Source organism: Carassius auratus, chromosome 32, assembly GCF_003368295.1.
Source record: "Carassius auratus strain Wakin chromosome 32, ASM336829v1, whole genome shotgun sequence".
NCBI lineage: Eukaryota > Metazoa > Chordata > Actinopteri > Cypriniformes > Cyprinidae > Carassius > Carassius auratus.
Window position 1 is genome coordinate 34049351 of NC_039274.1, and position 23850 is coordinate 34073200.

The 23850-nt window shown below is 36.9% G+C and overlaps 1 protein-coding gene across 1 annotated transcript; it reads right to left on the reverse strand.

Moving 5' to 3' along the window:
- Positions 1–664: 664 nt before the first annotated feature.
- On the reverse strand, positions 665–23167 carry LOC113052280 (unconventional myosin-Ie-like). Its single transcript, XM_026216705.1, has 5 exons — positions 22934–23167; positions 8384–8527; positions 6865–6954; positions 6346–6440; positions 665–827 (listed from the first exon to the last, which is right to left on the reverse strand). The coding sequence occupies exons 1-5, from the start codon at positions 22934–22936 to the stop codon at positions 722–724; spliced, it is 438 nt and encodes a 145-aa protein (XP_026072490.1). The 5' UTR covers positions 22937–23167; the 3' UTR covers positions 665–721.
- Positions 23168–23850: the final 683 nt, after the last annotated feature.

Below are 23850 nucleotides of genomic sequence, written 5' to 3' on the forward strand. Positions count from 1 at the left end.
GACAGATATTTCACACATCTCGAGTTATACTGTCATTACAGCAAAAGGAGGAAAAACCAAATTATTATTTCAAATTCATGTTAATTTTTCCTCAAAATACAAACATAACAAACTTTTATACTCCGTTTTATATATGAAGAGTTCAGATGCAAAAGCCTCTAAGTGCCATCTGAAATTTTCATCTAAAATTAGGATTTTTATCAAGCTCCTATGCTTAGGTTGAGTCATTTTACTTTAATTGCAAAGTGCAGGTCCTTTCTCAGGCTATTAAAGTGAAATAACTGAACATAAATATAGGAGCCTGATAAAAATCCTAATTTTAGATGAAAATTTCAGATGGCACTTAGAGGCTTTTGCATCTGAACTCTTCATATGCATTAACAAACGGTTAATTCAATTAGATTAATACAAACAACAAGTGTCAGTCCCCTGACTGTGAACTCACTGAGAGGGGGACACAGGACAGATCAGAAGGGGATTGTGGGGGACAGATGGCTGCTGGTGGGGTGTAGGGGATGAAAGAAAGATTGTAATAGATGGGGGAAGAGGAATAATGTCAGATGAGGCAAACTTCAACATGGATCAGGATTCTGATTAACACTAACTGTCAGATACAGTGTTATCCACCGTATGTTTTTTTTTTTTTTTTTTTTTTTGCATTTAATCTTACTTTAGCTAATTCTGATAGTGTCTCTGCATGAACAACAGTTTTCATAACTGCTTATTCCATGTGACCCACCTGAACTCTAGGACCTCCACCTGAAACTTTGGAGATGTAGCTCATGATGTATTTTGCCGCTACCGTCTTCCCTGCTCCACTCTCACCACTTAGAAGAACATAAAAAAAGATGACAATGATAAGCTCATTCCTGTACAAATAAATCAATTAATGAACAGCTGTCAGATATTACTGAAGAAATATACTGTATGTCTTACAAGCATAATACAGTATGAAGCTACTATGCATGTTATGCTTCTAAATTTAGCAGTGAAAGCAATGCTTACAAAATAATACCAACAGCATTTAATGTTTTACTAAACAACATTTTTATGATCATAAAATCCAGACTCTACTTCTCCGACTTACAGCAGTTTAAAAACAAGAACAGGAGGGTGTTCACCAGCCCCCTGTGTGCCCCACAGAACAATACTAAAATCTGCTCAGCAGGCTCTTAAGAGGGTCATAAAGGGTTTAGTAGATTCTTAACCTCAATTAATACAGATTAAATATAATGGTGTTGGCGAGAGGGGAACATTTTAAGTAAATATGTTTCCACAGTACTCCATAGTGAGCTATAATCTGTAATGTGTTGATTGTTAATGGGAACACATGCTTATTTACATATGTGAAGGGCCTGAGTTTGGATCAGATTGCACGCAGAACAAAAGGTTTGTTTATGTTGACAGTAATCACTCATTTTCTTATGGGATCATATATATACATCGGTGCTGTCTGAACAGTGAATGTTTATGCTCATCAAGGCTGCGTTTAATCAAGAATACAGTAAAAACAGCAATACAGTGAACTTCTAATTGTCAATTTTGAAAAAGATGTGCAGCTCAATATTTTTTGTTGAAACCGTAGTTTAGGATTACTCGATGAACAGAAAGTAAAAAAAAAAAGCATTTTTTTGGGGGAATATAGAAATCTTTTGTAGCATTATAAATGTTTACATTTCCCTTCTGATCAATTTAATGCATGCTTGCGGAATAAAATAATTAAGTTGTAAAAAAAACCAAAAACATTTTGAATGAGAGTGTACAGTATATGTACACAAATACATCCAGCCAACAGGGAAAGAAAATTAGCTAAATGTTTATACAAAATTACACAAGATGAAAATGGCATTCATTAATCCAGTGTAGTTCCATTTCTTTTTCTTCAGTTGGTTACCCTCTACTTGCATCCTTCCGCCTGCCCTTTGCCTTTGGCAGGCCCATACACATTGCGATATATGTGGTTTGGCGGATGTTGACAGAATAAAAAGGTTTATTTTTCTGCATTTCTTCTATTACCGATGTCAGTATTGCCATTTTGAGAAGGCACAGCTGTGGCTCATTAAAGGAAGCTTGGGTAAGCAGTAAGAAGTCCATTACATCACACGGCAGCAGTACTACACACACCTTTCATCCTATCACGAGAGCCTCGCCATGCATGCAGAAAAACTTCTCACAAGAGCTTCAGTCTGCCATGTGGTTCTCATTCCTTTGTCTTGCGAGTTTATAGGCTCTCCACCTTAAAGGAAATGTCCCTGCTTGTCTACAGGCGATGAAGGCTCTGGGAACACACTCTTATTGTACACTCAGGCCACTTACGATTAATTGTCCATGGCTATTTTTAAACAAGTCTTTGGGGGATTTGTAATTTGTATGCTGTAATGCTCATTTTTATCTTCCTGTGCGTGTTGCTGACCAAAAATGGGCACAAAAAGAAAAGAAAGTGAGTCGCATCAGTCATTCGGTCTCATTCAGTGAATGACGAGTCATGAGACTCATTGTTCAGCAGCAGAAACATCAGCTCAGCACATACAGTGCTTGGTCATACTGGTGGGAGTGAATACTTTTGTATATCATACTGTACAGACCACAGGGGCTGCCATACTAATACATTGACAAAATGTTACCAATTACAGTGGAATGATTCGTTAATTCTGTCCTTTAGCAAATGCAAAGTATAAATCATCCAGTAAAATGACTTCCTCTGTTGGGGAAGAGAGCCACATCCTTCCATAGTGTTTTTTACCAAACAACAGCCACTAAAGACAATGAAAATCACCACATTCCAAAAGAAAGATCTAAAATTCTGTTTTTTTTATCATGGTTTACAAAAAATATCAATTATGCAGCACAACTGTTTTCAACATTGATAACAATGAGAAATGTTAGTTCAGCACCAAATAAGCATATTAGACTGGTTTCAGAAGGATTATGTAACACTGAAGACTGGAGCCGGACAGTCGTTAGAGGGGGTGCAACCAGGCCCTGCGACGAATGGAGCGAGGGGACGACCATACCCCGCTGGACAGGAGTAATCGCTGCTGAAAATTCAGCTGTGCCGTCACAAGAATAAATAGCATTTTTAAATATTTTTCTCAAATATGTTGATCAAATAAATGCAGCCTTGGAGAGCAGAAGAAGCATAAAAAAAACACTTTTGAACAGTAACCAGCCATGTGAAAATGATCTGTCCTCCATGCATAATGGCCTTTAGAAAAACCTGTGCCTGTCCCAACCAAAATACTACTTGACCACAGGATGCCTGGGCAGCAATTTCATGGAAGGTTTTGTTTACTATTCTGGATCATCACAATTCCACTTCCAGTCTCTTGATGTGGTCTGACTGAACTGGAAGCAGCTTTCTCCCTATACAAACAAACGGGTGAGAAAAATGCTGAAACTGAAGTCATCTGCTGTAAAGCAAACACTACAGTCACCATCCAGCCCACAGGTAACTATGAGATCTGAAAGACAGAGCTCAGACTCAGCAGTGAAAATCTCCCTTTCTGCACCCCCCCCCTCCTTCAGTATGTCTACTCATATGCCATCATGCTGCAGGGTGAATTCAGACACTTGATTTACATCCAGAAATAAAATGTTTTCTTAAACTAGTGTGGGCAAAATTTCCCAAACATTTTTTTTTAAACTGCATCACTAGCAGCACCAAACGCAAGAGTTGTTTGATAAAGACAGAAATTGAATAAAGTAATCAAATGTAAAACAGCATCGCATATTTGATCGTATAAATTAAAGATTGTTCTTTACAAAAGCTTTTTAATCAAGAGCAGTGAATGATTTCTTTGTTTGTTGCTGTTTGATTAATATAAAGAGTCAAAAGTCACTTTAAGAGAATGCACTGATGCAGTAGGCCTACGTTCATCCGGCTATGTCTGCTGTAGGATATTTACCAAAACGGGCATTTTGACATACTATTTGTGTGAATTTGTCCATTTAAAAACAATACTTCAGAGAGAGCTTAATGTTGAGCGTGTTCAGAGGCGCAGGTTTGCGCGCTTCGGATGAGCGCATGCACAAATCTTGAATCTTGAATATTTGAACTGGCAAAGCTTAAATGTCTCATCTGTGCGCGCGTGATGACAAAATAAATGACTAGCCATAATCCAGCATACAGCATTCACATTGAACAAGAGTGCATGGTTTGTCGGCGTTTTTTTATTTCTTGGAATCCATGATGCGCATCCATCAACAGAAACATATATTAGCTGAACCCTGTTTGTTTTATGTGTTATTTATAGCAAATCATTTACAGATGCTTTGTCAGATTTAGGTTGAACCGCGGTCCCAGCACGTGCCGAACCGTGTTTTTTTTTTTCATCCCTTATGTATAATATATATAAGTCTACAATTGTGTGATGCAAGTCGAATTGATGTCGACTAGTTACTAATGACGTAATTTATGAGCAAATAAGCCCAAACTTTGAGCTGAGACTCAAAAACCTTGTGCACAGTTAAAGCACATCACATGACACAGTGCTGCAAACATTTTTGCACACTGCTCATTTTTAGCATTTTTTGGGGTCATTATATTTCTCACAGATTTCTGCTCGTTCTAAATCAGATACAGATAAAGTAGCTCAGTCAAGATTACATTTATATGAATTAGTGAGAGAGTGATTGTGTGTGTGAATTAATTCTACCTGTCAGCTTCTGTCTACTAATAGTGAAGCTGTGGGCTTTAGTTACTATTAAATATATGCTATACATTTTTAGTTTCTAAGCTGTTTTATTTAGAAATCCCAGAACAGTGCTGACAATTTCTACTGAATCATATTAATTTGAGTAAAGTTAGGGTAACACAGGACAGTATAATAATGTTTGCTTTTCCATTACTAATAATAGAAAAGCAATCATTATAATATTTTTGTATACCTTTAAATTCCTTAGTTTAACAGTTCTATCTTATTATTAGACAGACTTTTAGCCGTATTAGACAGATCTGTTAAATGGCAACAGCAAACAATGAAGAGACACTCAAGTGAACTCATAATGTCTCATGTGGCTCTCCAATATTGAGAGAATTGTTTCTGGATTTATTGGCTCATGTTCTGGTTAAGGCGAGTCAGACTCAGACTTTAGCTCTCTGATTGGCGTCTTCATCAGGAAGAACCCCTGTAATATTACACCAATCACAAATGACTATTCAGTGGAATTTCCTCCAATTTACAGTGTCAGATGGTCCCTCTAAGGGCCTTACAAGAGCATTTCCTGTGCTCAAGCAGAAAGCACAGGTTACAAAAGCGCTTGTGCTTTCTGTCTCGTACATCCTGGAGAAAAAAAATATACAAAATAAAGACCAAAGGATATAAAATTACTTTGTCTATTGTTATTTCAACAAAAGGGAGAAAAGTTATGCTAATAGATTAAAAGTGAAAAAAAAAGTGACGTGACATTCAGCCAAGTATGGTGACCCATACTCAGAATTCGTGCTCTGCATTTAACCCATCCAAAGTGCACCAACACAGAACAGTGAACACACACACACAGTGAACACACACCTGGAGCAATGGGCAGCCATTTATACTGCGGCGCCCGGGGAGCATTTGGGGGTTCAGTGCCTTGCTCAAGGGCACCTCAGTCGTGGTATTTCCACCCGAGACTCAAACCCACAACCTTTGAGTTAGGAGTCAAACTCTCTAACCACTAGGCCATGACTTCCCCACCCCAGGTGAAATGCACATTCAAAGGGCACTGCTGAAGTTCTGGGGCTCATTGAATCTGTTCTATTCAACCGTATTTTAACCGTACACTTTCATTCGTATAACTAAAACAGTAATGACGACCTATTCACTCTGACAGCCCACTGACTCTCCGATTGCAATGTCTGCATTGATGTCATACCAAACCTAATTGCATGTCACCCCATTCCCACAACATACTGCAGAAAACACTTGAATGTCTGTATATGTGCAATTCAATATGTTAATACAAATAATTATAGAAAAGAATAACATGCCCCCTGACCTGTACGTAAAGTGATTGATTTCCAAACAGCAGGATGATATGCTACCAAAGATGTACATATACCAGAGTTAAAATATAATGAATAGAATTAAAAAGAAAAAAAGCTAGACACATACAAATAAAATAGAAATAAAACAACCAATGCACTGACTTTTAAAGCCACTTTTCACAACACTTTTCTGCCACAGCGGAATAATGTGTTTTATTCCAAACTACTTTCATCTGAGGGGTTTTCTCCATTTCATTAATTAATCAGAACGATATGTAAACATTTCAGTTCAATTTGAAATTAAGAATCCAAAAAAAACAGCTAGACCGTTTACAATAATTCCGAATGAAGATTCTTGTGACTAAAAGTTCTCTCACCTGATAATGACACACTGGTTCTCACGATCAATCATCATGTTCCTGTACATGTTGTCGGCTAGAGCGTAGATATGAGGAGGGTTCTCATACTGAGCCTGAGAGAGAGAGGAGAAATGGAGAAAAGCAGATGCATTACATAATTTACATTACAGTTCATGTTAAGTATGGCATGGGCTCACCTTTATAAATAAGCTACTGTGTAGCATATAAGTCAAAACACATTTAAATGACAAAACCAGAATTTTCCTGACTAAGAATGCAGCCGTTAAAAGCATTTGCACCACGCCTACACAGTTAAAAAAGCTCCCATTAAAATCATTACTCGAGCAATTACTGTTTACAGAAACCTCTAGGTATGGAACTACATAAAGAACTTTATGAGGACAGTTTTGATACAGATCACTGAGTTTAGTAAAAATTGCCTAATTAGTGTGTGTAGTGAATTAAAGTTACATAACACTATATCTATGGAACTAAATGTGAACAGTGTTGTTCATAAACCATGGAGAAAATACTCACCGCGCCTTGGTACATCTCTATTTCTCTCTCCCCAAAGTAAGGCATTTGTTTGAAAGGGTTTATTGAGATGAGTACAGGACCGATGTATGTCTGCAGGTGAAGGTCAAGGCTCAAAACGTGGCAAGTAAAGTAAAGTTCACCCCCAAAATTCAGATTCTGTAACTGTTTACTCTCCCTCATGTCACACTTAACCTGTATGATCTAAATGGTCTTTCACAATAGATGAACAGTCTGTGAGGTCTAAAATAGTTTGCATGGACAAAACAGTTAAAAACGTTCATCAAAATATCTTCTTTTGTATTCTGCAGAAGAATAACTTCTTGTCATTCAGTTTTGGAGTGACTATTTCTTTACAAAATGTGTCTTTCTCTGAGAACCTATTAGATTGAAAACTCTCTTTCCAAAAATTATTAGAGGTTTAGCATTCACAAAAAAAGGCAAACCTCATGGCTGATTTGACTCATTGTGGTTGTTAATACTCAGAGGACATTCATAGAACTTTGGCTGATGAAAAATGTCCCGAGTGTGAATAATGGACTGGTGAAATCAGTGAAGAGTTATATGTGGCAGCAGTGAAGATTTTGGTTATTGGGTCAGAGCCTTATTAAGACGCCGTGGCTCTCCTCCAGATGCAGCGAGAAGGCAACAGCCTGGATGTAAGTCGCTCACTGCAAATAAAGGAAGTATTGAGCCTGGCACACTGTGACATCAGTTCCTTACGCTGCTGACTGGAACACTTTGGTGTTTTTTCTATTTTCGGACCACAATCACAGGACTGATTCAGGACCAAAATGGCCAGAGTCTGCTAAGACTCCATAAACCTAATAAATTAAAAATACACTAGTGAGGATTTCATCAGAAATGGTACGTTTTATCAAGAGGTTAATTTTTAGTGCCAGTAATGTGTGACGAATTCGACATGAACCCTGCCAGGGGCACTGGGTTCATATTGAAGAGAGGTAAACCAGCATTCTTCGGCTGATTTCAGCAATCTGTTTTTGCAGAATCGCACATACAGCCTTGATCAAAAATAATCCCTGCTACTGTGGGAAAATAGGACAGCATGGATTTGGAAGTTATACCATTGAGTTCAAAAACAACCTTCATCTAAAATGTAAGTGTTCAGTGAAGCTTTGGTCGAAATAAACCCAATCAAGATAAAATCTATACTCAAGTGGATTGAGTCCAAGAACAGTTTTCTAGTGAGTCACAGGAAAACATCCATCTGCAAAAAGTCTGATAGAAGACATCTGTATTTAGGGCCAGATTTATATCAGATTGCGGTATTACCCTTATATGTTCCTGTAGTTCAATTGGTAGAGCATTGCGTTATCAAACGCAAGGTTGGGGGTTCGAGTCCCCGGGAACACATGATAGGTAAAAATTGATAGCCTGACTTAGCACTGTAAGTCGTTTTGGATGAAAGCGTCTGCTAAATGCATAAATTTAATTTAATTTAATTACCAACTTAGTAGTAAGACTAAGGATTTCTGATTTATTTACAGCTGGACAAGGATACAAAAATAAAGTCATCCATGTATCTCTTCTTGAGGTTTTCCACAATGGCGTCCTCATTGATCTTGGAGAGTAACACCATATCATCCACACCACTCTGCTTGACATTGTGGCTTTGCCAGTGGTACCGGTAGTCTCCCCGGCTCCCCTGTGAAAAGAAACACAAACAAGAAACTCTTGTTAGACTGTATACACACCCATTGCCTTTGTGTAGCAGGCTAACTGGCACAAACTATATTAGCATATCCGGTACTAGAGACTCTATAACTAGACTTATATTTGAAGATTGCATTATATATATTAATGCTGAAATACTTTCACTCAAATTTAACATACAGACACAACTGTAATGGCGCTTTTACACTGCATAATACGGTTAGGTACGGTTAACTATTCGGGGGGTTTCCACTAGGTAAAGTACATGGAACTTTTTTAAGTACCATCTCTGTTGAGGTTCCAGGTGAACTGTACTCTTACCTAAATGTGATGTGTACACTCTGCTGATCACTGATTGGCCGGAGAGAATAGTCACTACCTGAGTCACTGAACTTGCGACACAAACACAATAGAACACTGCTCTGTTTGTATGAGCAGCTTTTTTCTCAATAAATGGTATGAGTTTTGGGTAGTAGTGAACCACAAGTGGTACCCTAGTAACAGCAATTAAGGTCACTAAAATTCTTTCAAAATGTATGAGGATTACACAAAAAAAAAAAAAAATCATTTAACTAAGTTTGTTTGTTAGTTTTAGCTGGTTTAAGATTTTCTTCCAGCTTGGCCAGACTGGGGTTTAGCTGGACAGCTACTTAAAAGTTGCTTATAAACACTCTGAAACCAACCTGATCAGACTGAGAGACCAGCTACGCAGCATTTTTAATGTTAAATGAAATAAATCTGAAATAAAATGTTAGAAGAAAAACTTAAATCAGAAATTAAAAGCAAATTAAAAGATTAAGTACTAAAATAACTAAAACTATAATGGAAATAATAATTAACTAAAGCTTTATAAATATAAAAATTATAAAAGCAAATACATTATTTAATTAAAACTTAGGTACATTACTAAAATTAAAATTAAAACTGAAGGGGGGAAAAAAAAGTGTTCAAATGTTCAAAATGTTAATAAATATCACAGTAGTATATGTTAATAATACTAAATAACCAGTAAACCAGCTTAGGGTAGCTTAAATTGTTATTAATCATTAGGGTATGTATGAATTTCTCATTGATATTGTGAGTGATACATAATATATAGCACTATTAGCCATATTCAAGGTATCGTGAAAGCCCTATTAGGCCAAACTATCTGTTTGGTTGTACAGTGGCAGATGCGGGGTTAGGAAAGCAATTGCTTTTAATGTAACCAGGGACAGACACTCGCATTCAGTCCTGAACACTGATAAACACAGTACATCGCTGACAACAGTTAATGTCCAGTCAGCAAGATGACCACGTCCAATTCACCGCCCGCGGCACATTTAACACAGCTGGTTCTTTTTTCCACCGCAGCAGATGTTGATTTTGTTTTTCTAAACCGATGAAAAGTGCATGGTCAGGAGTCTCCCTAAAGCTCCCTGAGCACTTCAAACACTTCTTTTGATCTTCGCCTGATGGTCTCACCATTCCTCCTCTTCTCCCTTGTCCCCTTCTTTTACCTCTCTTCCTATTGTGCCTCCACTCTGGTCATGTTTTTGCACAGGTGTGTCTCCAGGGAGCTTGGGTAATTCATCATGGGATGCAAGTCAATGGCTTCTGGCTACCGTTCTGAGGTCACAATGGCCCGTGAGGAACCAGACCTTTACTCAGAATGACACGAAGCCTGGAGCGCATTTGACAGGACATCAAAAGAAAAGGATACAAAGAGTGTGACTCAAGAAAAGAGGGCAGATACAGAACAAGAGCCAGACAGACAGTGAGTGTACCGCTTGGAGAGCACATGATCCAAACGCACTGCTGTTTTGAACATTTTGCTCTGTAATGTTCAATCATTAGTGCATTAGTCTGATTCGAAGGCCACATCTGTCCATTCTTTTCCTACAGCAGTTTTCCCAAGCTAAGGAATGCCATGACAATGATGTGAGGTAAACTGGAAAGACATTTAACAATTCTCAAAATTGTATGTTCCACAGTCTGAAAAATCTAGCAGGAAAGCAGAAGAACACCAAGTATGGCCAATTTTTTTCCCTTCCTTGAAGGACTAATTAACTTGACATCGTAAACAAGCGCAGTACCAGTTTGAGGTAAATTAAAGGAAAATAAAGAAACCTCAACACCATGACAACAATAACTAACCTTACCTGAACATTATTAGTAGTGGAGCTGGCTCAAAAACAACTGAGGAGGAAGGCAGCATCTTAAGCAAAACAGTAAACACTTCTTTCAGATCTTTACGCACTGTTTAGTTTAGTTTATGCTTGTATATATTGCAGAGAGAGCGTTCATTGTCCTGCACCTGTTTTTCTAATTCTATTGAACCCTTTCACAATGTTTGAATTCACATCACTGTCACACCGTGGGACACGTTCTTCATTCCCAGCACATGTTCCTTATAAACGAAGAGCCAAATCAGAGCTTCATAAAGAGCTGCAAAAACAGGATGCGAACACAATTACTTAAATGAGACTTAAACAATAAAAATAAGAAGACAAAGAAGAAGAATGACATTTAACAGTTTGAAGTGCTCACTTGTATCATTTAATTTGATAACTGCATTCCTACATCTGTTGTTGCTCCCTGGTGTTCAACTTTTCTAATTAGTAAACAATTCATTACATTGTAAAAATAAAGTTGTATTTAAAACCAAATTTACTGGAGTACGTTTTTTTTTCAAGAAAGTGCTATTTCAGTCGTTCTATTTCCAAATTTCAGGTTCAGTTCAATGTGATACTAGCGTTTTCTCAGTTACTATTTGTGAAGCAATTTCTGAGTGAAAATTCACAGAAAGTTAATAATAAAAAAAAACAATCGCAATGGATGAGCACAACACTGTAATTTTACTCTCTTCTTTCTGAAGAAGTCAAGGACCACACCTATACTCAAAGACTCAAAGTTCTGGACCACACAAAGTCAAGCAAGGAAGAAAACAACATCTCTGCTTTTAAAGAGCTAAAGTTGGTCGGTCCCACGAGGCTTATTTAGGGATGAAAGTGTTCCGTTTTGTAAAGGAACACCGGAAACGACGGAAGCTTAAGTTCACTACACTTGTGCTGTGGTTCACCCAGGAACAGCAGGCATTATTTACACCACGACAAAAATTATACCCATCTGCACCATGCAAGGTCAAAATCCCAAACTCCATGGGAAGACATCAATCAGGATTTAAAATAAAAAGGCAATTAAATATATAAAACGCAACAACTTTATTAGAAACAGCGGGAATATGACAGCCTTGTAAATGCAGGAAACCCCAATATCTGTGTTAATCACCTAATTGATTGATTTACAGCTTAGTATGCAACTGTTGACCAAAAATATATGACAAGAACATTGCAACAACAAAGTTGTTGGTTTAGAGTGTTTATTTTAAAGTTTAAAGTTGATTTATTCAAACCAAAGTTTTCGGATATCTGCGATGCAAAATGGCACTAATTGGGTTTGTATGAAATCGTGAGCATGTGGTAAACTTGGGGCATGACAATGTCTCAAAAGTCCTTCTGTGATGTTTGTATTTACCAGTTTGTACAAATTGTCATTAATATTATTGTAATTAATTGTCAGGTCTATTCAAATAATTTAGTTTGCAGTAAGTTGGCAATGTCCCTTTACTACAAAAATACAACTTCTACACAAAGATGACAAAAAAAATTGCATCTTGTGTGTTTCTGCTTCATGTATTTTTTATTTATTTATGGGGGTGCTGCAAAAAATGATTCATTACATATTATATCATAATTGTACAATAATATCATGTTTTGTACATGCAAGTTAGCAATATATATATTTTTTGCTTATTTAATTATTAAAATAGTTTCAGGTGTTCACCATTTCCCAGGCTCCTTCCCGACTTACGAACTTTGTTAAAGAGTCCTTCTAATAAAAAGTGGTAATGGTGCATCCGTACAAAAATTTGTAATTCAAAAACGTATTTTAAATACATGTATCTGAAATACTTTTCATCCCTGGCTACAATAACACTAATCATCCCACTGGGTCTGGCTGGCATCACATATGAACACAAATGAAAATCTGCCCTTTATTTTACCCACTTATTATATGTGTGGCACTTTAATAAATGTCAGCAGCACCAGTCTTAGATCCATACTTACATGGCAGGCCGTTCCTTCATGCAAATACCATTGCCTTATATGGAGAATGTGGAGCGAAGCACAGACTCAGGCACAGGAAAAGGCTGGGTTTGATTCAGTAAGGCGGCAATTTTTTTTACCTCCTTAAACAAACCTTTCCTTACAACCATCTGGATTTTACACAAAGGACCTGCATTCACCCATGGCATAGCTGAAGTGGGATCAAGTTAGCCCTAGTCTTTTTTTGAAGTGACAAAGCAAGCTAAAATTACCCCAAATTATTTGGTATGCATCTCTATTCAAAGTATAATCAATTAATGAATACAATCACAAGGCACATTCTAGCGCACTTCAAAGTTGTCGCAATTTATTTTTTTATCAATTGAGCCCAATCCGTATTTGCCCTTATAAAAATGTACTAAATGGTTTTGTAAGCATATAAGAGATGCTCGCATGCTGAGTCTTTTCTGACATCTGGGTCTTTACCAGGTCAGTAAGTCTCTTAGTCCTTTCCAATCAGTTCTTCAGAACATAAAACTTGGCTCTCTGATGCATTATAATTGTTTGCATGATGATTAAAAAAATAATAATAATAATAAAAAAAAACATCAGCAATTGACAGTAGGGTGTCAATACTGATGGGAATTCCAGGGCAAAATGTAAAAGTGTATAATGGTATTTTCCCAGCAGGCAGTTGTGAAGCCCTTACAGTCTAAAAGGTTCCTGGAAAATGTCTGATAAAAATGATCCCAGCCTGGACTACTATGTACACAATGTTGGCCTTCATTCTGATTGGTAGTAAACCCTGGGCACAGACACAACAGGCTAGTAAACTCACCACTGTAATGTGCTGCAGAAAAACAGGCTTATCCATAACCAGACTGTAAACACTAATACTGAGTCACAACTGCTGAAAAAGCTCAATGCTTTAACATTACAGTGAGGTTTTCAAACTAAGTACAAGCCCAGAGATTAGACTAATCATAGGTGTGCAATACATTTAAACACATTACAAAATCATCATACCCTCATCACACTTGTAGACATGCCTTGTTTGTTCATTTGGGAAACCCCAGAAGAGCAGAGAGGGGTTTCTGGGTAAGAAATGGCAATGGAGGCAGTGCCGACTATAGCGTCCCTCCAGAGACAGCAAGCACAGAGGGTTTGTGTAAACTGAGATAGGAGTGACTCTGAAACCTCTGGCTACCGCAGAGAAACTCTGCTCCAAAGTTTTCAAGTTCAGCCCACCCATATTATTTCTACTCGCTTTTGAACGCAGTGGAAAAGAATGTAGCACGTTCTGTCTGATGGGGAAGTCTGGAACGCCATCGCTTTCCCTGAAGTACACATAGAGATGGATTATGTTTAGACAAGGATTCCAAAAATGGCGCTGAAATACAAATAGTGCAGCTGATGAGACAAGGTGACAGTGATCATCATATATACGGCAGTTTTTAAACGCAGGATCGAGGGAGGATATAAACAGATCATTTCATTCATATAGTAACACTATCTTGTCATAGGTTTATTGGTCATAGTCACATATTAACCAGGAGATGCATAAAAACAGGTGGACAATAATTAATCCGTATTAATAAATATTTGTAAACAGATTTAGTTTATTTTACTTCTAAATACTTGTATCTTTAATCTAAATACTTATAGAGTATTTTCCTATTCATGTAAATTATAATAAAAGTTTCATTGACTTGTAATTTGTCTGAAATGCTGCACAGTGTAAGAAAAATTGCAGACTATCAGAAGAAAATTGTCTAATTTTCTCTATGAGTGTGAGCGTAAATCTAGGTGGTCTTGGATTGTAAACTGTAGCTAGAGAAAGTACATATGCTTCTTTAATAAGGTTTGTTTTTCCTAAGTAAATTATACATATCCAGTTTTCAATGCTGGCCAAAAAACATTATTTCTCAGAGTAAACATGATTATACGTCATCTAATCCTGTTTGCTTTGAGCAAATTCAAGCCATCATTTGCAAACCGGCCACCTGTCCTGCCACAAGCCACTACACAACAACATCACCACCTCAGAGAAACACTGTACTTTTGCATTTCGAAACATTTCTTGCTACAAGAAAAGCAACTAGCTGATCAGTTTACAACAAAAACGAATAAATAACAATAAAGCTAAATAAATTTCACATATTTTAACTGGCTATCGAAAATGTAATAAATATGGTTGCCCAAGCGACCTTTATATTCTGCTTAGAAGCAGTCATAGATTATGGCTCCACTAACTGTCTGCTTTTAAAAGATGCATGGAAAAAGGTCTTCCTAGAACACACAGATGCACACTGATGAATAAATAAAAAGCCTGAGACTATGTTCATGGGGCAGATTTATGGTTATGTGGTGTACTTTGTACCTTTTACAGAGGTGCAATTTCTCAAAGTATGAACAGACAGAGATCAGGCTTGTACAGTGTTTAACATCACACACAGAAACAAGCAGATAGTGACCATTTCATGAAGCTTCCTGTGTACAAAAACAAATGCCACATCATAATTTGGGTTAAATTAAATAGTGTCTCAAAGAAGAAGCTGATGAAAGAAGCTGGGAAATAAAAGTAATAATAATTCCTGTTTAGTCCTTCTACAGCGCACCTTACATCAATATTTGTTTTAAGAGACAAACTCTTAAAGGGACAGATCACCTTACGCAGTCTCATATTATTCCAAAAATGTCTTTGTTCTGTGAAACAGAAGAGGACATTTTGAAAATGTCTCAAAATCTCTATGGGAGCCAGAGTTGTATGAACCTCACGGACTTCCAAAATATGTTCTTTTATGATCCGCAGCAGAAATAAAATGTCATATACCTTTGGGACAACAAGAGGGTGAGTAACTGAACAAATTTTTATTTTGGCTGAACGATCCCTTTGAGAGCTGTAGTCATTGAAGCCTACTGTACTACAAATGCTCTGGTACATAAATAACTTCAGCCTCATAAAACTGTCCTGTCTAAACAAATTTTCCACAGATTCTGAGATACAACACAAACATAAGGGGCCACATTACCAGCCCACATGAGAAGCCTGTAATGAGGGCATTAATCAAAGTCAGGCATATGTGGGAACTTGATTAAACACAACAGCGAAGCCCAAGTCCCCTCTAGCTATTTCTTGCTCTCTATTTTGAGCTGATCTTTAAGGATTGAAATCCCTGACTGAAAAACACCCTCAAGCACACCTACATAACAATGAGGAGAATGTGTTTAAATCGTCTGCCATATAGACAGGGAATGGAAGAGCCAGTCGGACAGGTCTATGGTGGTGGTATTTATCGACGTCATACTTTCAAGCTGATATAACATCAGTACAGTTCTAGCGTCTACTGTAATTGTAGAGACAGGGTGGACAAAGCGGGAAGCTTCATTGTGGTCAAGCTTGTGTGTGAGTTCCCAGTGATGGCAGAGTCAGGGAAGAGAAACAGAACCAGCTCAGAATGTTATTCTTACTCATATCCAACAGGAAATGGAAGCTGGCAAGTGATGAGAACCAATCCTCCTAGTTCCCAACTGAGTAATGGTTCTGATCAGAAACAGCAAACTGAGATCTTGCATTAGTGCCGCTTCCAAGCAAACAGCTTTATCACTCTGATAGTGAGACAGCTTAAAATTATTTAATTACTGAGATTAAATGAAATGAATGACTATAGTATTCATGATAATGATTGTCCAATACTGTTTCAGGATGCTGCATAGGGCATGTTATATTGTAACCCACATTTACCCTGGGTTATATATACAGGTGCATTACAAGAAATTAGATAAATTCATAAATTCAACTCAAATTGTGATACTAGTGTGTTAAATAAATGCAAAGCACACAGCTTGAAGTAGTTTAAGTCTTTGGTTCATTTAATTGTGATGACTTTGGCTCACATTTAACAAAAACCCACCAATTCACATTTAATCTCAAACAACTAGAATACTTCATAAGACCAATAATTTTTTTTTTTTTTTTTTTGTGAATTGCAGGCCTTCTTGAAAGTATGTTCATTTACAGTACATATACTCATTACTTGGCAGGGGCTCCTTTTGCTTTAATTACTGCCTCAATTCAGCGTGGCATGGAGGTGATCAGTTTGTGGTACTGCTGAGGTGGTATGGAAGCCCAGGTTTCTTTCTTTGACAGTGGCCTTGGGGAAGTCGTGGCCTAGTGGTTAGAGAGTTTGACTCCTAACCCTAAGGTTGTGGGTTCCAGTCACAAGCTGGCAATCCACGACTGAGGTGCCCTTGATGATTTACATCTTAAATTCTTATATTTAATCCAAATATAATTATAAAATGTACTTTTATATATATTTAGTTTTATGTTCTACTACAACAGCAAAATATGAGTTACTTGGAGCTGTGAGTGCATAATAATAACAATTAATAAATGCAATACAATAAATAAAACTCTCTCAAACCTCTCTTTATATCATTCACACATTTGTTTGATCTGATCAGGAGAGGCCATTTCCCCACCAAAATATTGAAATAAATAATTTTTAAAATGCCTACATCAGTGAAAAACTGTTTATTTACTTATTTACTATTTACAAACATAATTTACTGCATAGTTGAAAGTGTTTTTTTTTTTTTGTCAAATTGTTAAAAACTGCTAACCAATCAAATTAAACAAAAAAATAAAAAATAAATACTGAATACGACTTAAATACAATATTAGCAGCAGATTTATCTGTCCGTGGCAGATATGATCTCATCTAAAAGAAAGGCAAAGTAAATCATACTTCCTCTGGTAAATGGCACCGGATGAATGTTGTTAGCCTCATGCACTGTGTATAACGTTGAGATGACCAAGATGATTATGTGGCAGATTAAAGTCCTGTTCACACTGACAATGAAGAAATCATCATGAAAAAAGGACTTATTGTTTCTAACAAGCATTTTTATTCAGCTGAAATATTCAACTTCAGGCTATTTGGCAGCATGTCACTGTCTTCACACCCATTGGTTCATTTTCCATTGCATCACTCGTTTGCATAAACCTTTGAAAATTCCTATCTTCGTCAGTTATAGTCATTTAGGTGCTTTGACCTGACAACTGAGTGAAAGGGAAATATTCGTAGAATTATTTCAACGATCTCGTAACATTCAGATGGCTTATCCACCTGAATTCAGAGCATAGTTCCCCATCACTAACAAAGCATATGCAAATACATGAAGAGGATACAGACTGATAATGTCAGTGAACAAACTTTTCACATGCTGGGTTCAAAAAGTCACGGTCAGTTTTAGCTCAACAGTGTTTCTGTTTATCTGCAAAACTGACCCTGGCTTTAGAGGCAACGGATTGAGGCAACACCGCAGTGATATTTGGGCTAGAAAGGGATGACATGAAGGTAAAACGTGTGAACTTCTCCCCCAAAAAGAAAAACATGTAAAAGGAAAAGTGGAACTACTTTGTTCTTCATGACCTCTGTCCTGACAGGAATGAGAGTGGCAACATAAAACAATAGCCTTTTAAACCGAGCACTGTTATGCTCCTGCCTCTGATGTTCTCACTTGCTTTTACCTCTGGTTTGTGGGAATATTTGACCACGAGTCATTCTGTAGCCCTGAATTGAGTTTGATGAGTAAACACAGCCTAGTCATTATGTACCTTTTGTACAGAACCCGCATTTTTATTAACAAATGCAACCAAAATATATAACATGAACATTTATCTGAAATCTGCACATTCTGTACATAACACACAATCACACACACACACACACATACATGACAACAGTCAATATATTCACGCACGTTAAGATATAACCAACTGTGTTTACTAATTAGGATATTTGCCAAGACAATCATTTTGATGTAGGCTAATTTTGACTGTATTTGTTCGTCCAAGCACAAAAAGAAGCGGAAGAGAACTTCGTTAAGTATTTGCACGCTGGATGTGTACACAGAAAATTTCTCACGCGATCCGCAACAGTTCCGTAAACTGTCCCAAGCTTCTTTTACACTCATCCTGACACCTGGGCCTTGGGGCAGCCCTAATAATTGTGACTTGACAGGTGTGTCTAAACAATAATGCACAGATGGACATTGCGTGAAAATGTGGACAGTGTCAAAATGAAAGTGCCTATTCATATTACAGGTATCGATTTTTTACACGTTGCAGCGATACATCATATCATCAGATTCATGCATGATCGTTACACTCCTATCCACTTCTTCTGCAGAAACCTAGAACAAAATCTAGTTCAAATCTAATTCTACAATATCCAACTAAGAAATATCTGTTTCAGTGTACACTCATTATGGCTTTTATTGCGGTTTAAACAAATTAGGAGCTGTTCTGTAGGTAAGCATACGTCAGCCATGAATGTGCACATGCTGAATATCATTAACAAGAGGCTTTTCTGTACACCTCTTGTCTATGATAGAAAAAAAGAAAAAAGTGAACTGAAGAATATTTCTTTTAGAAAGCCTTTAGCACCAGTGAATCCACATAAGACACTAATGAAGGAGAGACAAGGTCAGAGGAGCTGAATATTAACTGGCAGGAGCACAGCAACAATCTCATTTAACAGTTGAAAGTCCATCTCTGTGCTTCTCAAGACCAACTCTTTAAGGAAACTAGGTCTGCATAGAGTCTAATCTATTTTATTAGGGATAAAGTGAGATTTCACATCAGTAATCACATCAAAAAGCTCTCAAAAAGCTCTCATACTTTTCTCCTATGAAGCTCTTTAAGACATGTTTGTCCGTTCTATACTGTTTGTACAAATAAAAATGGCAAAAAAAATATCAACCTAGCAATACATTTATGTAAACAGGGTAGGTCTGCTCTGCATATAATATTAGTAATATTATTACAATTTGAAATAATTGTTTTCTAGCTTATATTTAAAAATGTAATTTATTCCTGTGATGCTGTTATAGTTCTGTGTGCTATACAATCGTGCGACAAAGGAGTAATCGAAGAAACAGTCTCTTAATTATAAATCCACCGGAAAATAAGCACAAGGAGTCCAGAAGCAGGAAGTAGCACAAAACACAATAGAACAAAACAATAACCGGCAAATGAGTGAACAGAACAGGGGAAACAAGCACAGGTGAACAGAATAACATAATCAAGATTACGCGGGGAAACTTGGTCAAAGGAACTAAACAGGACAGGAGAACAGGAACAGGGAAAGGCCATAACCGTTACAGATGCAAAACTGAATTCACAGCAGTCATTACTCCTGTTTTCAGTGTCACATGATCCTTCAGAAATATGCATTCTAATATTTTTTATTATTAGCAATGTTGAAGACAGTTGTGCTGTCTGGAAATCATGATATTTTTGATGAATTTAAAGTATAAAGAACAGTATTTATTTATTTATTTAAATGAAAATAGATTTATTTAAATAAGTATTTTTAATGCATCCTTGCTGAAAGTATTCATTTCTAATAATAATAATATTAATAATAATAATATAGGTGGCTTATAATAGCAAAATTCTCTAACAAAATTATGATCTCCAGGAAGTGATTAACTTGATATCAGTAGGAACAACCATCCAAAGAATTACCACAAAGACAAATTAGCCAGATCGACATATGGTGCACATCACAATGAAAAGGCCGATAGAGAATTTTCAATTAAGGCTTCATTTTAGTCCAAATGATGTTTTCATTCATCTTTTTAACTAACATAGTAAACAAATCATATAAATCTTAACTTGAACACATCAGTGGATATTATCTTTTATATTCAAGCTACTGGGGTGATCTTCTAGATTGGATGTTTTTAATAAGCACAGTTCAGCGTAGTTCAGAACCAACAATAAAACAGCATCAAAGAAGCTATCTGATATTGAGAGAAAGTAATTGCCATGCCTGGAAATTTATATAAACTGTATGTTACACAAAAATACTGACTAATAGGGACTACAGATTTCAGCCATCTTCCTAGACATTTCTCTCATTTGGGCGAGGGTTGCTGACTCTTTCAGAAAGAGTCTGGATTCCTCAGCAATCCTGTGGCGGTGTGACATAGAGGCTTTGAATAGGGGGATGTTACTCAGCATGTACCGCCCATCTGCAGCTTCTAATGCAAAACATATGCTGCCATACTGACCTACTATTCAGCATCTGGCAGAGAAAAAAAAAAAAAAGGAAAAGAGGAGTAAAAAAAGAAAGTTAACAAAGCTACCATCCTACCAGATACAGCTTAACCTGTAAAACCACTTCTGAAATACTGTATGGAGACCAATTACACTGGACCAAGATACACCACACAATGGTGAGGAGACGAGCAAGATATTGACTTGATATCTTTCTTTTAAAACAAAGAGGCCGCAAAAGCAAGACTGCTCTTCTCTACAGTGATGAAATAAATAATGAACAAAGTGTTCAGTGTGTTTAGCCCGAAAATATCATGGGCATTATGGGCAAAAATGCCCTCATACTACATAGACAAATCTTTATGAATTAGTTTTCAAAGTAGAGAAGTTGAGGCATATTGGTAACTGAGTGATATATTACATAATCAGCCTAAATTTCAGCTCTTGCACAACTGGTATACATCATAGAATTGGGCAATGGTGTGTAACAGACATTACGTCTAGTTCATATTTCAGAAATCATTTAATTTCCTTTAAGCTGTCATGACCAAAAATAGTAGAATCATCACGGATACTCTGACGTAAAACTGCAGTCAAAACAAAAACAGCTCACAATTCTGCCTGTTACTTCCATAGATAGATGCTGGGAGGTCACACTGAGGTGACATTTTGTCATAAGAAATGGATGGGGGCTGAAATTTAAGAATAGTGCTTGTACATTCTGATTGCCTTCTAGAGTTGTTTTTAACCTAATTTATAGAAGCCATCAACAATGTCTTAATGGATCACTTATGACATCTGTGATATTGTCACCACATGACCACAGCTAAACACAAGTCTGCTTATTCTTTGCAGAAAAAAACTTTATCAAGACCAAATGATAATATTGCAATACATACTAAATAACAGACAGCATGGATCATCTACAAAAAAGGGTTTGTCCCATATGCATAAAGCCTAAGGGAAAACTAGTTCCACCGGCTGCGTGGCTTGCAGAGAATGTCTCTGTGTGTACTGAAGAGACAGCTGAACTGGATTTACTTGTTTTTCACCTGATCTGTACCTGTTCTTCACCAAGCTGACAGGCTCAAAAAAACACTAAATGTGAGACAAGCAGAGTCTGTGAAAGCATCCTAACATGGGATCCAAGGATCATACAAAGCCGAAAACAATCAAGCGTAACAGAAGCCTTTTGCTCCTATTGCTTGAGGAGCTATGAAAAAACACTGTCGCTTTCCACCATAACAAGAGGAAATGGTCTCATTGTGGACACATGCATAAGTACACACAATTATTCAAATCAGAACCCAGCCCATCCTTACGGGAATGTAAGGAAGTAAGTTTCACATGCGACTACACCTATATACTTGCATCTCTGTGTGTCCTGTAGCCACGGACACTACTGTTTGTAACTTAGTTTCCCACTATTACATAAAAGACTAAGCCAGGTTGGCAAGACAGAGTATGTAAATCAGTGAAAAATAATTGCAAATGTGTCTAACAGGAACACTGATCTGGGAAAGTGGAAACACAATGGTTATCTATCTGACTCAAGCCTGGACAAACACATAGAACTAAAAATAGCAGGAGACTAGGTTGCAACCATAACCTGTTCAGGAACGGCTGAGAATTAGAGACTGGTTCTATCACAGTGAACAAGAGATGGAGGGCAAACAATAGCTGAATATGACACCCAGCCGGAGCTGTTAGACCAGCCACTACATTAATATGTTCATAATAACAACGTGGCCATAGAATAACTAAAAACGTTCACAGGGTGGATGTACATACACAAATCCATGGTAAATTTACATTTATGTATTAATGCCCAATAGAATGAAAAATAAGTTCAGTATAAGTTTTGTACTTGTTTTGATCAAATAAAATAAATTATCATTTTTGATACCAATTACATATATAAGTATATTATACGACTCAGTGAATCATCACATCCACACACACACACACACACACACACACACACACACACACACATATATACATATATATATATATATATATATATATATATATATATATATATATATATATATATGTGTGTGTGTGTGTGTGTGTGTGTGTGTGTGTGTGTGTAAATTACCACAGAAAGAAGTTACAACAATAAAACCAAGTAGATGCTGTAGTCTACTGCATGTTGATAAGGATGCTGAAAACAGGAGCGGTGTCTCTTGTGTTTATCTCTGTCGTACGTGACCTGTGGGAAGTACATTTCACTCACCATGTTTATCTCAGCGCAGCCGATCTTCTGATATAATCCGTTCTGTAACTGATTATTAAAATAAACTAAGTCTAATAAAAGTGTCTGGTTGATGTCACAGTCTCGTTTGTCCTCTGGTGCTGTTAAATGTATCTTTAGGACCAGTGTCGCCGCTCCATAATAGTGTACACCGCGCCGGTAAACCGCTCAAGCGCACTGACTGTGCTGCAGCGAGCGTCTGCTCTCCAAAGTTAAACTTTGTGGCCGCTGGCTGACGGAATCAAACAGGAATAACAACCCATAAATGGAGAGTTTCGTTTGGCCAATGGGAGTGCCGCTCGGCACGTCATTCCGAAGGGTATCCCACCAGATGATTTCGGGTGTATTAAAGCGTGTCCTATATGCGCACGGAGCTGCGTAAAATATATTACTACATCACTGTACTGAACAATAAAACCCAGAGTATACTTCACTTTTCAGGAGTACGCGAGGCACAGCGTTCACTGCGCGTGAACGTAAATTAGAATACAGCAATAACATTAAATCTATTTTTATCGTTATTGTTATATCTTACCTTTATTTTATCAGTGTTTTTGATTGTGAAGTAAGTTACCTATATGTTAAATTCTATTATATTCTTTAAATAAATAAAAAAAAAAAAACAATAAGATGCTTTTTTTTGGATCCCAGATTATTAATGAAAGGTCGCTTTTATATATACTTTGTTTAAATATTTTTTGAAAATGTTTATATTATTCTAAATTTATAATTTATCATCATCATCATCATCATCATCATCATTATAGGTCATTTTTTTACTCAAAATCCAGGTTCATCATGCAATTTCGATTTATATTTTCAATATTTTTGTTCTATATTTATATTATTTTTATTATAATTTCAACCTGTTCAACATTACAATCATATAGCATTTTATC

Coding starts and splice junctions, on each gene's coding strand:
- LOC113052280 (XM_026216705.1), bottom strand. Junction 6,955..8,383: donor ACATGGATGACTTTATTTTT/GTATCCTTGTCC, acceptor CTTCACCTGCAG/ACATACATCGGTCCTGTACT. Junction 828..6,345: donor AACCAGTGTGTCATTATCAG/GTGAGAGAACTT, acceptor TGTTCTTCTAAG/TGGTGAGAGTGGAGCAGGGA.